Source organism: Hylobates moloch, unplaced genomic scaffold (assembly GCF_009828535.3).
Source record: "Hylobates moloch isolate HMO894 unplaced genomic scaffold, HMol_V3 SCAFFOLD_8, whole genome shotgun sequence".
Taxonomy (NCBI): domain Eukaryota; kingdom Metazoa; phylum Chordata; class Mammalia; order Primates; family Hylobatidae; genus Hylobates; species Hylobates moloch.
Window position 1 is genome coordinate 4,331,806 of NW_026652283.1, and position 17,445 is coordinate 4,349,250.

The 17,445-nt window shown below is 39.1% G+C and overlaps 1 protein-coding gene across 1 annotated transcript in view; it reads left to right on the forward strand.

Moving 5' to 3' along the window:
- TIGAR (TP53 induced glycolysis regulatory phosphatase) overlaps positions 1-16,941 on the forward strand; it is a 33,334-nt gene extending 16,393 nt beyond the window's left edge. The window contains exons 3-6 of the mRNA XM_032159342.2: positions 604-725; positions 13,487-13,564; positions 14,936-15,046; positions 15,930-16,941. Coding sequence (XP_032015233.1) covers positions 604-725; positions 13,487-13,564; positions 14,936-15,046; positions 15,930-16,361 — 743 coding nt within the window. The 3' untranslated portion in view covers positions 16,362-16,941. The remainder of the gene's footprint in view (positions 1-603; positions 726-13,486; positions 13,565-14,935; positions 15,047-15,929) is intronic.
- Positions 16,942-17,445: the final 504 nt, after the last annotated feature.

Below are 17,445 nucleotides of genomic sequence, written 5' to 3' on the forward strand. Positions count from 1 at the left end.
TTTTTTTTTTTTTTTTGTATTTTTAATAGAGACGGGGTTTCACCGTGTTAGCCAGGATGGTCTTGATCTGCTGACCGCGTGATCTGCCTGTCTCGGCCTCCAAAAGTGCTGGGATTACAGGCGTGAGCCACCGCGCCCGGCCTCAAAGCATTTTTAAAGTGAAAAAGAAAAAGAAACGGAGGGAGGAAGGAAAGAGGAAAATAATACCATTATAATACTGAGCATTTGGATGATGGGAATGAAGAAGGAAAAAACTTTTAGATGATGGTCTTACCGCCCCAACACAGTACCTGTAAGATCAGAGCCAATTAATGAAGAGATGGGCAAACATAAAAGAGGGAAAAGCTAAGACATTTCTATCTCATCATTACCTAATTCCCATTAGGCAAGCATTCTTTTGGAAAATAATTGAATACCTGAGCCTTTATAAACTTACAACTTATTTTTACTTGCTAATAACTCCCTGAAAAGTTACGTGGAAGAGTACTTAAAAAATCTTTCATTAAAATATAGATAAATGCAGCTTATATTTTCTACACGTGATTTATACATCTTTTATATGTAGTTTTGAATGTTACTGTTCCTCTTCTTAATATATCACAGGACAAGGAGTAGATGAACCTCTTTCAGAAACTGGATTTAAACAAGCAGCAGCTGCTGGTATATTTCTGAATAATGTGAAATTTACTCATGCTTTCTCCAGTGATCTCATGAGGACAAAGCAGGTACATTTATGTATTTATTTATTTTGAGACAGAGCCTCACTCTATGCCCAGGCTGGAGTGCAGTGGTGCAGTCTCTGTTCACTGCAACCTCCATCTCCCGAGTTCAAGTGATTCTGATGCCTCAGCCTCCCAAATAGCTGGGATTACAGGTGTGTGCCACCACACCTAGCTAATTTTTGTATTTTTAGTAGAGATGGGGTTTTACCATGTTGCTGGTCTCAAACTCCTAACCTCAGGTGATCCACCTGCCTCAACCTCCCAAAGTGCTGGGATTACAGGCATGAGCCACCACACCCAGCAACAGGTGAGTTTAGAGTCAAGGTCTAGGCTGATGTGCCAAAAGTCTCAACAATTGTATAATCTTGAAAAATCTGCTACCAGAGTCTGTAGAGAATTAAATCTCAAACAGACATGACCTTCCTCAACAGAACTTATTTATTTTAATTTTATTTTGTACTTTTTTAAAAAGTTAATTTTTAAATTAGAGTAGCCTAGAAAAAAAAGTCCAGCAAGAATATAAATAAGCTATTATGACAGAGAGCAGGGAGAAATGACAGGAGAAATTAACCCACCATGACATCAGGTATTAGAATTACCAGATAGAATAAGAAACCACTATGTCACTGTAAAGAAATAAAAGACCTGTTAGAAATATCTTCAGGGAACAGATTACTATAAAAGTGAAAAACCAATTGGGCATGGTGGCTCATGCCTGTGATCCCTGCACTTTGGGAGGCCGAGGCAGGTGGATCACTTGAGGTCAGCAGTTCAAGACCAGCCTGGCCAACATGGTGAAACCCTGTCTCTACTACAAATACAAAAATTAGCCGGGTGTGGTGGTGTGCACCTTAATCCCAGCTACTTGGAAGGCTGAGGCAGGAGAATCGCTTGAACCCAGGAGGCAGAGGTTGCAGTGAGCCAAGATCGTGCCTTTGCACTCCAGCTTGGGCTACAGAGCAACACTGTCTTGAAAATAAAAAAAAGTAAAATAAAAATGAACCCAGTCTACTTCTAAAAACTCCATGGAAGGAGAGTTTTGTGACCAACTGTGAGTGAGCTATTGTTGGAATTTCATCTCCCCCATAAACAATTAGAAAATGTGACAAAATATGTGAAACCACTGTTTTCAGACATTAGACTTTGGGCACTGTGGGCCTATGATGCCTGAATGAAGTGGAACAAAGAAGGTGAGCCCTAGGAGTGTCCTGGTTTTCTGGCTGAAGCAATTTCCAGACTCTGGTAGGGGAAGCCAAGTAGTGCTTAGAGGTCTCCGTGAGTTAAGGAGACAAAACTTGGAATTTGGGGAGGTTAATTTTTACATAACTAAAATTTGTGGGGCAGAGTACTGGAAGAAAGAAGTGGATAGAGAAAGAACTCTAGAAATATGTACAAGAATCTCCTTAAATTGAAACATTTCTTGAAACAAATGATAATGGAAACACAACATACCAAAACCTGTGGGATACTGCAAAAATATTAGGGAAATTTTAGCTGTAAGTACCTACATCAAAAAAGAAGAAAAACTCCAAATAAACATCTAACAATGCATCTTAAAGAACTAGAAAAACCACTTTGGGAGGCCGAGATGGGAGGATTGCCTGAGCTCAGGAGTTCAAGACCAGCCTGGGCAATACGGTGAAGCACCGTCTCCACTGAAATAACAAATCAGCCTGGCGTGGTGGCGGGCACCTGTAATCCCAGCTACTCAGGAGGCTGAGGCATGAGAACTGCTTGAACCTGGGAGGGAGAGGTTGCAGTGAGCTGAGATTGTGCCACTGCACTCCAGCCTGGGCAACAAAGCAAAACTTTGTCTCAAAAAAAAAAAAAGAAAACTAGAAAAGCAAGAGTAAACCAAATCCAAAATTATTAGGAGAAAAATAATAATGATCAGTGCACAAATAATTGAAATTGAGATGAAGACTCCAAAAGATCAGTGAAATGATAAATTGGTATTTTGAAAAGATAAAATTGACAGACCTTTAGGTAGACTTAACTAAGAAGATAAAGATCCAAATAGGTAATATCAGATGAAAAAGGAGATATTACAACCAATATCTCAGAAATTCAAAGGAGCATTAAGGGCTGCTGTCAGCAACTATATGCCAAAAATTTGGAAAATCTAGAGGAAATGTACAAATTCCTAGACACATGCAGCCTACCAAGATTGAACCAGGAAGAAATCCAAAGCCTAAACAGAATAATAACAAGTGACAAGATTGAAGCCATTATAAAAGCCTCCCAGTAAAGAAGAGTCTGGGACCCGATGGCTTCACTGCTGAATTCTACCAAACATCTAAAGTACTAATACCAATCCTACTCAAATTATTCCATAAAACAGAGGAGGAGGGAATACTTCCAAAGTTATTCTATGAGGCCAGTAGTATCCTGACACCAAAACCAGACAAAGACATATTAAAAGAAGAAAACTATACACCACTATTCCTGGTGAAGATTGATGCAAAAATCCTTAACAAAATACTAGCAAACCAAATTCAACAATACCATTAGAAAGATCATTCTTCCTGACCAAGTGGGATTAATCCCAGGGATGCAAGGATGGTTCAACATAAACAAGTGAATCAATGTGATACATTATGTCAACAGAATAAAGGACAGAAACCATATGATCATTTCGATTGAGGCTGAACAAGTATTTGATAAAATTTAACATCCCTTCATGATGAAAACCCAAAAACAACATGCGTACGGAAGGAACAATATAAAACAATACAATAAAAGCCAGTACAATAAAAGCCTCAACACAATAAAAGCCATATGCAGTAGACCCACAGCTTGTATCATACTGAGTGAGGAGAAACTGAAAGCCTTTCCTCTAAGATCTAGAACAAGACAAGGATGCCCATTTTCACCACTGTTATTCAACGTAGTACTGGAAGTCTTAGCTGGAGCAATCAGACAAGAGAAAGAGATAAAGAACATTTAAATTGGAAAGGAAGAAATCAAATTATCCTTGTTTGCAGATGATATGATCTTATATTTGGAAAAACCTGAAAACTCCACCAAAAAACAATTAGAACGGATACATTCGGTAAAGTTGCAGGATACAAAGCAAGATACAAAAATCAGTAGCATTTGAATATGCCAACAATGAATAATCTGAAAAAGAATAAGTAATCTCATTTACAGTAGCCCCAAATAAAATTAAATACTCAGGAATTAACCAAAGAAGTGAAAGAGCTCCACAAGGAAAACTATAAGACACTGATGAAAGAAGTTTAAGAGGACAACAAAAAAATGGAAAGATATTCTATATTCGTTGATCAGAAGAGTCAATATTGTTAAAATGTTCATACTACCCAAAGCAATCTATAGATTCAATGCAATTTCTATCAAAATACCCATGACATTCTTCACAGAAGTAGAAAAAAGCATCCTAAAATTTATATGGAACTACAAAAGATCCGGAATAGCCAAAGCCATCCTTAGCAAAAACAAAATTGGAAGAATCACAGTACCTGACTTCAAATTATACAAAGAGCTATAGAAACCAAAATAGCACGGTACTGACATACAAACAGACACATAGACCAATGGACCAGAATAGAGAACCCAGAAACAAATCCATACATCTGCAGCAAATTCATTTTTGACAAAGATGCCAAGAAGATACATTGGGAGAGTCTCTTCAATAAATAGTGCTTGGAAAGCTGGATATCCATATACAGAAGAATGAAACTAGACCCCTGTCTTTCTCCATATACAAATATCAAATAAAATGGATTGAAGACTTAAATCTGAGACCTCAAACTATGAAACTACTACAAGAAAACATTGGGGAAACTCTCCAGAACATTGTTCTGGCCAGAGATTTCTTGAGCAATAACCTGCAAGCACAAGCAGCCAAAGCAAAAATGGACAAATGGGATCACATCAAGTTTAAAAGCTTTGGTGCAGCAAAGGAAACAATCAACAAAGTGAAGAGACAACCCACAGGATGGGAGAAAATATTTGTAAACTACCCATCTGACACGGGATTAATAACCAGAGTATATAAGGAGCTCAAACAACTTTATAGGAAAAAAATCTAATAATCCAACTAAAAATGGGCAAAATGTCTGAATAGATGTTTCTCAAAAGAAGACGTACAAATGACAAAGGGCGGGGGGGATTCCAAGATGGCCCAATAGGAACAGCTCCAGTCTACAGCTCCCAGCATGAGCGACGCAGAAGACGGGTGATTTCTGCATTTCCAACTGAGCTTTGAAGAGAGTAGTGGTTCTCCCAGCACGGAGTTTGAGATCTGAGAACGGACAGACTGCCTCCTCAAGTGGGTCCCTGACCCCCGAGTAGCTTAACTGGGAGGCACCCCCCAGTAGGGGCAGACTGACACCTCACACGGCCGGGTAGCCCTCTGAGACAAAACTTCCAGAGGAGCAATCAGGCAGCAACATTTGCTGTTCAGCAATATTTGCTGTTCTGCAGCCTCTGCTGCTGATACCCAGGGTCTGGAGTGGACCTCCAGCAAACTCCAACAGACCTGCAGCTGAGGATCCTTACTGTTAGAAGGAAAACTAACAAACAGAAAGGACATCCACACCAAAACCCCACTCTGTACGTCACCATCATCAAAGACCAAAGGTAGATAAAACCACAAAGATGGGGGAAAAGTAGAGCAGAAAAACTGAAAATTCTAAAAATGAGAGTGCCTATCCTCCTCCAAAGGAATGCAGCTCCTCACCAGCAACGGAACAAAGCTGGATGGAGAATGACTTTGACGAGCTGAGAGAAGAAAGCTTCAAATGATCAAACTTCTCTGAGCTAAAGGAGGAAGTTCAAACCCATTGCAAAGAAGTTAAAAACCTTGAAAAAAGATTAGACGAATGGCTAACTAGAATAACCAATGCAGAGAAGTCCTTAAAGGACCTGATGGAGCTGAAAACCATGACATGAGAACTACGTGACAAATGCACAAGCTTCAATAGCCAATTCGATCAACTGGAAGAAAGGGTATCAGTGATTGAAGATCGAATGAATGAAATGAAGTGAGAAGAGTTTAGAGAAAAAAGAATAAAAAGAAACGAACAAAGTCTCCAAGAAATGTGGGACTATGTGAAAAGACCAAATATACGTCTGATTGGTGTACCTGAAAATGACAGGGAGAATGGAAACAAGTTGGAAAACACTCTGCAGGATATTATCCAGGAGAACTTCCCCAACCTAGCAAGGCAGGCCAACATTCAAATTCAGGAAATACAGAGAATGCCACAAAGATACTCCTCAAGAAGAGCAACTCCAAGACACATAATTGTCAGATTCACCAAAGTTGAAGTGAAGGAAAAAATGTTAAGGGCAGCCAGAGAGAAAGGTCGGGTTACCCACAAAGGGAAGCCCATCAGACTAACAGCTGATCTCTCAGTAGAAACTCTACAAGCCAAAAGAGAGTAGGGGCCAATATTCAACATTCTTAAAGAAAAGAATTTTCAACCCAGAATTTCATATCCAGCCAAACTAAGCTTCATAAGTGAAGGAGAAATAAAATACTTTACAGACAAGCAAATGCTGAGAGATTTCGTCACCACCAGGCCTGCCCTAAAAGAGCTCCTGAAGGAAGCACTAAACATGGAAAGGAACAACTGGTACCAGCCACTGCAAAATGATGCCAAATTGTAAAGACTATCGAGGCTAGGAAGAAACTGCATCAACTAACGAGCAAAATAACCAGCTAACATCATAATGACAGGATCAAATTCACACATAACAATACTAACTTTAAATGTAAATGGACTAAATGCTCCAATTAAAAGACACAGACTGGCAAATTGGATAAAGAGTCAAGACCCATCAGTGTGCTGTATTCAGGAAACCCATCTCACATGCAGAGACACACATAGGCTCAAAATAAAGGGATGGAGGAAGATCTACCAAGCAAATGGAAAACAAAAAAAGGCAGGGGTTGCAGTCCTAGTCTCTGATAAAACAAACTTTAAACCAACAAAGATCAAAAGAGACACAGAAGGCCATTATGGTAAAGGGATCAATTCAGCAAGAGCTAGCTATCCTAAATATATATGCACCCAATACAGGAGCACCCAGATTCATAAAGCAAGACCTTAGAGACCTACAAAGAGACTATGACTCCCACACAATAATAATGGGCGGCTTTAACACCCCACTGTCAATGTTAGATCAATGAGACAGAAGGTTAACAAGGATATCCAGGACTTGAACTCAGCTCTGCACCAAGTGGACCTAATAGACATCTACGGAACTCTCCACCCCAAAATCAACAGAATATACATTCTTCTCAGCACCACACCACACTTATTCCAAAATTGACCACATAGTTGGAAGTAAAGCACTCCTCAGCAAATGCATAAGAACAGAAATTATAACAAACGGTCTCTCAGACCATAGTGCAATCAAACTAGAACTCAGAATTAAGAAACTCACTCAAAGCCGCTCAACCACATGGAAACTGAACAACCTGCTCCTGATTGACTACTGGGTGCATAAGGAAATGAAGGCAGAAATAAAGATGTTCTTTGAAACCAACGAGAACAAAGAGACAACATACCAGAATCTCTGGGACACATTTAAAGCAGTGTGTAGAGGGAAATTTATAGCAATAAATGCCCACAAGAGAAAGCAGGAAAGATCTAAAATTAACACCCTAACATCACAATTAAAAGAACTAGAGAAGCTAAAGCAAACACGTTCAGAAGCTAGCAGAAGGCAAGAAATCACTAAGATCAGAGCAGAACTGAAGGAGACGAAGTCACAAAAAACCCTTCAAAAAGTCAATGAATCCAGGAGCTGGTTTTTTGGAAAGATCAACAAGATAGACCTCTAGCAAGACCAATAAAGAAGAAAAGAGAGAAGAATCAAATAGATGCAATAAAAAATGAGAAAGGGGATATCACCACTGATCCCACAGAAATACAAACTACCATCAGAGAATAAACACCTCTATGCAAATAAACTAGAAAATCTAGAAGAAATGGATAAATTCCTCAACACCTACACCCTCCCAAGACTAAAGCAGGAAGAAGTTGAATCTCTGAATAGACCAATAACAGGCTCTGAAGTTGAGGCAATAATTAATAGCTTACCAACCAAAAAGAGTCCAGGACCAGATGGATTCACAGCCGAATTCTACCAGAGGTGCAAGGCGGAGCTGGTACCATTCCTTCTGAAACTATCCCAATCAATAGAAAAAGAGGGAATCCTCCCTAACTCATTTTATGAGGCCAGCATCATCCTGATACCAAAGCCTGGCAGAGACGCAACAAAAAAAGAGAATTTTAGACCAATATCCCTGACGAACATCCATGCAAAAATCCTCAATAAAATACTGGCAAAGTGAATCCAGCAGCACAACAAAAAGCTTATCCACCATGATCAAGTGGGCTTCATCCCTGGGGTGCAAGGCTGGTTCAACATACACAGATGAATAAACGTAATCCAGCATATAAACAGAACCAAAGACAAAAACCACATGATTATCTCAATAGATGCAGAAAAGGCCTTTGACAAAATTCAACAGCCCTTCATGCTAAAAACTCTCAATAAATTAGATATTGATGGGACATATCTAAAAATAATAAGAGCTATTTATGACAAACCCACAGCCAATATCATACTGAATGGGCAAAAACTGGAAGCATTCCCTTTGAAAACTGGCACAAGACAGGGATGCCCTCTCTCACCACTCCTATTCATTCAACATAGTGTTGGAAGTTCTGGCCAGGGCAATCAGGCAGGAGAAAGAAATAAAGGTATTCAATTAGGAAAAGAGGAAGCCAAATTGTCCCTGTTTGCAGATGACATGATTGTGTATCTGGAAAACCCCATCGTCTCAGCCCCAAATCTCCTTAAGCTGATAAGCAGCTTCAGCAAAGTCTCAGGATACAAAATCAATGTGCAAAAATCACAAGCCTTCTTATACACCAATAACAGACAAACAGCCAAATCATGCGTGAACTCTCATTCACAATTGCTTCAAAGAGAATAAAATACCTAGGAATCCAACTTACAAGGGATGTGAAGGACCTCTTCAAGGACCACTGCTCAACGAAATAAAAGAAGACACAAACAAATGGAAGAACATTCCATGCTCATGGATAGGAAGAATCAATATCGTGAAAATGGCCATACTGCCCAAGGTAATTTATAGATTCAATGCCACCCCCTTCAAGCTATCAATGACTTTCTTCACAGAATTGGAAAAAACTACTTTAAAGTTCATATGGAACCAAAAAAGAGCCCACATTGCCAAGTCAATCCTAAGCCAAAAGAACAAAGCTGGAGGCATCACGCTACCTGACTTCAAACTGTGCTACAGGGCTACAGAAACCAAAACAGCATGGTACTGGTACCAAAACAGAGATATAGACCAATGGAACAGAACAGAGCCCTCAGAAATAATACCACACATCTACAACCATCTGATCTTTGACAAACCTGACAAATACAAGAAATGGGGAAAGGATTCCCTATTCAACAAATGGTGCTGGGAAAACTGGCTAGCCATATGTAGAAAGCTGAAACTGGATCCCTTCCTTACACCTTATACAAAAATTAATTCAAGATGGAGTAAAGACTTACATGTTAGATCTAAAACCATTAAAACCCTAGAAGAAAACCTAGGCAATACCATTCAGGACATAGGCATGAGCAAGGACTTCATGACTAAAACACCAAAAGCAATGGCAACAAAAGCCAAAATTGACAAATGGGATCTAATTAAACTAAAGAGCTTCTGCACAGCAAAAGAAACTACCATCAGAGTGAACAGGCAACCTACAGAATGGGAGAAAATTTTTGCAATCTACTCATCTGACAAAAGGCTAATATGGAGAATCTACAAAGAACTCAACAGATTTGCAAGAAAAAAACAACCCCATCAACAAGTGGGCGAAGGACATGAACAGACACTTCTTAAAAGAAGATATTTATTTAGCTAACAGACACATGAAAAAATGCTCATCATCACTGGCCATCAGAGAAATGCAAATCAAAACCACAATGAGATACCATCTCACACCAGTTAGAATGGCCATCATTAAAAAGTCAGGAAACAACAGGTACTGGAGAGGATGTGGAGAAATAGGAACACTTTTACACTGTTGGTGGGACTGTAAACTATTTCAACCATTGTGGAAGACAGTGTGGTGATTCCTCAAGGATCTAGAACTAGAAATACCATTTGACCCAGCCATCCCATTACTGGGTATATACCCAAAAGATTATAAATCATGTGCTGTAAAGACACATACACACGTATGTTTATTGCGGCACTATTCACAATAGCAAAGAGTTGGAACCAACCCAAATGTCCAACAATGATAGACTGGATTAAGAAAATGTGGCACATATACACCATGGAATACTATGCGCCATAAAAAATGAAGAGTTCATGTCCTTTGTAGGGACATGGATGAAGCTGGAAACCATCATTCTCAGCAAACCATCGCAAGGACAAAAAACCAAACACTGCATGTTCTCACTCGTAGGTGGGAATTGAACAATGAGAACACATGGACACAGGAAGGGGAACATCATACTCCGGGGCCTGTTGTGGGATAGGGGGAGGGGGAGGGATAGCATTAGTAGATACACCTAATGTAAATGACAAGTTAATGGACGCAGCACACCAACATGGCACATGTTTACATATGTAACAAACCTGCACGTTGTGCACATGTACCGTAGAACTTAAAGTATAATAAAATATATTAAAACACAAATGACAAAGAGACATATGAAAAAGTGCTCAACATCACTGGTAATCAGAGAAATGCATATCCAAACTACAATGAGATATTTTACCCCAGTTAAAATGGCTTTTATCCAAAAGACAGGCAATATCGTATGCAGGCAAGGCCGTGGAGAAAATGGAACCCTTGTACACTGTTGGTGGGAATGTGAATTCATACAACCACTGTGAAGAATTGTTTGGAGGGAGGTTCCTCAGAAAACTGAAAATAGAGCTACCATATGATCCAGAAGTTCCACTGCTAGGTGTGTACCCAAAGAAAGGAAATCAGGATATTGAAGAGATATCTGCACTCCCATATTGCAACCCTTTTTACAGTAGCCAAGATTTGGAAATAATCCAAATATCCATCAGCAGATGAATGGATAAAGGAAATGTATACACACAAACAATGAAGTACTGTTCAACCACAGAGAAGAATGAGATCCTGTCATTTGCAACAGCATAGATGGAACTGGAGGTCATTATGTTGAGTGAAGTAAGCCAGGCACAGAAAGACAAACTTGCCATGTTCTCACTTACTTGTTGGAGCAAAAAATTAAAACAATTGAACTCATGGAGATAGAGAGTAGAAGGATGGTTACCAGAGTCTGGGAAAGGTAGTCGGGGGAGGTGTTGGGGAAGTGGGGATGGTTAATGGGTACAAAAAGAAAGAATGAATAAGACCTAGTATTTGATAGCGCAGCAGGGCGGCTATAGTCAATAATTTAATTGTACATTTGAAAATAACTAAAAGGATATAATTGGATTGTTCGTAACAAAAAGGATAAATGCTTATGGGGATGGATACCCTGCTTACCAGGATGTGATTGTCATGCATTGCATACCTGTATCAAAGTATCTCATGTACCCCATAAATATATACATTTACTGTATACCCACAAAAATTAAAAATTAAAATACGGACAGAAAAAAGCCAAAAAATGAAAACCTCAGTGGAAGTACTAAAGTATAGATCACACACGGCTGAAGTGATCATTAACTTACAGATAAATATATGATAATAACCTAAATGTAGCACGGCATGATAGATTTAAAATAGGAGAGTTTAGCTGGGCACAGTGGCTGACGCCTGAAATCGCAGCACTTTGGGAGGCTGAAGCGGGAAGATCACTTGAGCTTAGGAGTTTGAGACCAGCCTGGGCAACATAGGGACACCTTGTCTCTACAAAAAATAAAAAAGTTAGCTGAGTGTGGTGGTGCTTGCCTGTAGTCCCAGCTACTTGGGAGGCTGGGGTGGGAGGATCACTTGAGCTCAGGTAGTTGAGGCTGCAATGAATCATTGTGTCACTTCACTCCAGCCTGGGTGACAGAGTGAGACCCTGTCTCAAAAAAAAAAAAGTCCCTTTCAAAAATAAATAAAATATGAGAGTTTAGAAGACATGAAGAGCATCATGAGAAGTTCTAATGTCTTTCAGAAAGAGATAGCAGAGAGAATGGGGAATGGGGAGGAAGAGGTGATACTCAGAGGTTACAGAATATTGACAACTTTACAGAATTGTTGAAAGACGGATCCAGGAAGTGTACCAAATCCCAACCAGGATAAATAAAGAAACCCATATCTACATTCATTATAGCAAAATTGCAAGACTCCAAAGAATAAGGAGGAAAAAAACCATCCTTTATTAAAGACAATTAGTTAGGCTTTCAGCAAGTTTGTTCATATTGATGATTTCTTTATTGTGCTGAGAAATAATATGGGTTAACCTAGAGTTTTATACCCAGCAAGATTTTTTTCTGCTGTGTAGGTGAAATGACATTTCAGACAAAGAGACCCTGAAGTAACTTTGAAAGGAAAAATGAAAAAGAAGGGAAATAATTCCAGAAGGGAGATCTGAGTTTTGGAAAAGAATAGTGAACAAAGAAATTGGTAAAGGTATAGGAAAATACAAGGAAATATTGACAATACATATAAAACAGTACGATGATGATGTCTAATTTGTCAGGAAATGTGTTTTTAAAAAAGGCAGATCATGGACCTAAATTATTTCTACAGTTTTGCAAATACAGGGTCGCTTGTCAATCAAAAATCGCTAGACATACAATGAGAGAAGGAAATGTAAATAAAAATGAGCTAAAGACAACAGAAACAGCCACATGACTTACCTGATGGAGTTACCAGACATGAGCTTTAAAATAACTATATTTTTATATAGGTGAAAGATGTAGAATTTCAGCAGAGAACTGTAATAAACTAAAAAAGAGCCAAATGCAAATTCTAGAACTAAAAATGCAATTGGAATTAAGGCTTAATGGATGGGTTTAACAACAATTTAGACACATTTGAATGGTGAATTAAGGAACTAGAACGGGTATTAGTAAACATTTTCTGCAAAGAGCCAGATAGTAATTTTTTTAGGGTTTATAGTCTATACAGTCTCTGATACACCTGTTCAAGTCTGTGGTAATAGCAAGAAAGCAGCCATTGACCGTGCATAAATGAATGCTGTGGCTGTGTCCCAATAAAATACTTTATTTGCAAAAGCAGATGATGGTCTGGATTGTGCTGACTTCTGAACTAGAAGATAGGTTAGAAGAGAATGTCAAAATCAGGAATGAAGAGACAGATGCCCAGTACAGAGAGAGGCAACTCTTTCTGTACTGCAAAGAAAAATAATTTCTAGTTTTTTTTTGTTTTTTGAGATGGAGTCTCGTTCTGTCGCCCAGGCTGGAGTGCAGTGGTGTGATCTTGGCTCACTACAACCTCCGCCTCCCAGGTTCAAGCGATTCTTCTGCCTCAGCCTCCCGAGTAGCTGGGAGGCTACAGGCGTGTGCCATCACATCCGGCTCATTTTTTGTATTTTTAGTAGAGATAGGGTTTCACCATGTTGGCCAGGATGGTCTCGATCTCCTGACCTCATGATCCACCCGCCTCAGCCTCCCAAAGTGCTGGGATTACAGGCGTGAGCCACCGTGCCTGGTTCTAGTTCTTTTTTATTCACTAAGATGACATAGATTCTTTCAGTGCTTCCACCAGAATGGTGATTATTTTTATAAAAAAAGAAACAATTGTCTTGATTTTCAGACCATGCATGGAATTTTGGAGAGAAGCAAATTTTGCAAAGATATGACAGTAAAGTATGATTCACGACTTCGGGAAAGGGTAAGTAACTTATTTACATATTGTTCTTCCCCATAAATTATCAGTAAGCCACCTCAGTTTGTCACTTGGCTAAAAGTTAAATGCATTTCTGCTAGGGATTTTGAATCAGTGAAAATATTTAAGAATCTACCATATGACAGTCACTGTTACATACCCTCATATATAGGATCTTATTATTAAAATCAAATGAGACAAGCATCTTAAGGTATAAAAGAAGGAACACTCATAAGAACTTAACACAGTATAGAAGAGTTTAAAGTAGAGGTGAAAAATACGGATATTACATAATTTATGCAACCTAGCTACGCTGATAGACAGCTAGGTTTTCACTAGACTCCCACTGATGTAAATAATGTTAAAATAAACATCTTTGTAGTTAATTCATTGTAGACCTATATATTTCTAGAAATGGACGTCGGCGAGTGTGTACTTTTTTTAAGGCTTTTATATACATATTGCCAAGTTGCCTTCCAGAAAACCTGTGCCAATTTATAGTCCCATGAATGACCTAGGAGAAAGTTTTGTTTTTTTTTACACCAACAACTGGTATTATTAGACTCTGTGATTTTCCAATTTAATAGCTTAACAGTGTTGCCATGTGGCTGGCGTGGTGGCTTATGCCTGTAATCCCAGCACTTTGGGAGGCCAAGGTGGGCAGATCACTTGAGTTCAGGAGATTGAGACCATCCTGGCTAACATGGTAAAACACCATCTCTACTAAAAATACAAAAAATTAGCCGGGTGTGGTGGCACGCGCCTGTAGTCCCAGCTACTTGGGAGGCTGAGGCAAGAGAATCATTTGAACCCAGGAGGCAGAGGTTGCAGTGAGCTGAGATCGCGCCACTGCACCCCAGCCTGGGTGACAGAGCGAGACTCCGTCTCAAAAAAAAAAAACAAAAAAAAAGAAATAGATCTCTCATGTTAGTGTCTCTGAAACTCAACTTCCTTATAACTATGGTGATATATTTATTTAGCTATTTCATGGTGCTGTCATTGGGATCAAATGAGATAGTATGTGTGGATGGGAGGTGACTGAATTGGTACCTTGTGCATGTTAATCTCTAGTCCTACAGTCTGTGCAAATCTCTCTATTTGTTCAATAAATTCCCACCATCTACTTGGCGATAGCAAGTTCTTCTAAAATAACCCATTTGGACATAGTGTACAACTTAAGATTTCAATTATGTTTTCTAAGGTTCATGGCCCTCTACTGAGTACATTCTCATTACCAGTTCAGAGGAGATAGAATAAATTAAGTGGAGGAGAGTTAGCTTATTCCTGGGATGAATGTTCTAAATTTGCCATAAACATAAAATTAATTGTTATATTGCAATTTCATTTGAGAAACTGTTATCTATTGGACTGTTGCAGAAATACGGGGTTGTAGAAGGCAAAGCGCTAAGTGAGCTGAGGGCCATGGCCAAAGCAGCCAGGGAAGAGTGCCCTGTGTTTACACCGCCCGGAGGAGAGACGCTGGACCAGGTACGGGGCACTGCCAATGTCAGAATGGTTGAATTAAGACTCAAAATTCGATGTTTTGGAATTTTAGCTAAGCAGTTTGAAAGTTGCTTGATTCATTCTCTTTTCCATTTTAAATTATGTATTTACTTAGCAAATTATTCTTTTCTATTTAAAATCTTATTTACTGTTCAGTTGCCTTTGTTATTATTGATAATGGACTTAAGGAAAGGTGTTGTTAGATGGTACTTCTAAAAAAGACCTTTGAATATGAAGCGGTGGCCTAGTGGTGGGAGTGGAGTTCAAAGAGGGTGGTCGGCAAGTCACTCGAGGTGAAATAACCCAAAACAGGAAGTCTTCAAGCCTCCGTGGCCTCCTCAGCTCTGTTCATGGTGGCATCCCTGTGCTTGCATTTCTTCGGAGTGTTCTGCTTCGAATTGCATTATTGGTGATTCCCCCTAAGCCACCACCACCTCCTTAATCTTTATCTTAATTTTCTTGAAAATACTTTACGTTACTTTAGTAAGGGAAGGATTTGTTGCTGCTGTTCTTCCAGTGGCACTGAAGTGCCAGAGACAGCTTCCTGGTTAGCACTGTTTTATGAGTTTCTGTTGGCTTGTAGATTTCCCTAACTAGACCATGAGTGCTTTGAAGTCAGGAATTGGGAATTGGATCTTCTTCATCTTGGTCTCCATGGTGCTTTCGTAATTCCAGAAATATGGTGGATACTTACATATGTCCGTGAAACTACTGATTGAATGAATAGAAATGTAGATTGAGATTCTTCTGCTTGTGTAGTACTTGACATTCAATATTAGAAAAAAATCCAGTCGGTTATGTTCTATGTTAACGTTTTAAGGAAGTCATTAATGTCTCTTTATTTTGACTTTTATTTCTTTTCTTGTAGGTGAAAATGCGTGGAATTGACTTTTTTGAATTTCTTTGTCAACTAATCCTGAAAGAAGCGGATCAAAAAGAACAGTTTTCCCAAGGATCTCCAAGCAACTGTCTGGAAACTTCTTTGGCAGAGATATTTCCTTTAGGAAAAAATCACAGCTCTAAAGTTAATTCAGACAGCGGTGTTCCAGGATTAGCAGCCAGTGTCTTAGTTGTGAGTCACGGTGCTTACATGAGAAGTCTGTTTGATTATTTTCTGACTGACCTTAAGTGTTCCTTACCAGCCACTCTGAGCAGATCTGAAGTTATGTCAGTCACTCCCAATACAGGGATGAGTCTCTTTATCATAAACTTTGAGGCAGGAAGAGAGGTTAAACCAACGGTTCAGTGTATTTGTATGAACCTACAGGATCATCTAAATGGACTGACTGAAACTCGCTAAGGTTAAATCTGCATCAAAATCTAACCATTTTGAGCCTCTGAAGGGAGTGCCATTGGCTTTATGTACTTCTCTCCTCTGCTAGTTCTGATTTGGAAACAGTTAAAAGCCAATTTTTAGCTCAAGTGGAATCATAGCCACATAAAACTTTAATGGACAACCATATAGAATTAACTTATTTTGTCTAAGTACAGTTGTCGTTTTCCAGAATGATTTTACCACCCTGCTACGTGTCATCTCTGGATTGCACGTGGATGATGAAGGAACTCAGCATTGAAAGTTGGGGGATTAGTAACCTTGTTACAATGGTTTCTTTTTCATTTTAGCCTATTTTAGTGGCAATTGGTAAGATACTGTATGTTTTTAGTATCTCATCCAGTGCTTAGAAGAAAGAATGGTTTATAATTCCGAATACGTGTTTAAATTGACTATGTGTTATATTTTTTAAATCCTTTAAATAAAAAATCCTTATAAGTTTATGTAAAGCAAAATAACACTAACATGTTTTACATATAAATCAACTATTGGAATTTTTTATTCTAGAGGGCTTGAAATGTGGATGAATACAGATATGATTGCAGAATGGAGTTTTTTATTCTAGAGGGCTTGAAATGTGGATGAATACAGATATGATTGCAGAATGGTCTGGGGGAAGAAGTTAAAACATTTGATTTAAATACAGTAAAGAAAGAATCTTGGAACAGAAGATAGATAAAAGAACAGCCTTTTCTAAACAATACCTTGCAAAAGCAAGTCAATGGAAACCAGGAAAGCCAAAAAAATGAAGAATATCCACTTGCTTCTTACCTAAGCTGTAGGCTGAAGAATTTCCAGTTTGAGGAAGGCTCTAAAGAAAGTAAACAGTTAACAGAACACCACACAGTAATCTCAGAATAAAAGAGGGACCTTCTTTGTAGAGAATGGTGCTCTGGGCCGGGCCCAGTGGCTCACACCTGTAATCCCAGCACTTTGGGAGGCTGAGGTGAGCGGATCACAAGATCAGGAGTTCAAGACCAGCCTGGCCAACATGGTGAAACTCTGTCTCTACTACAAATACAAAAAAGCCAGGCGTGGTGGCAGGTGCCTG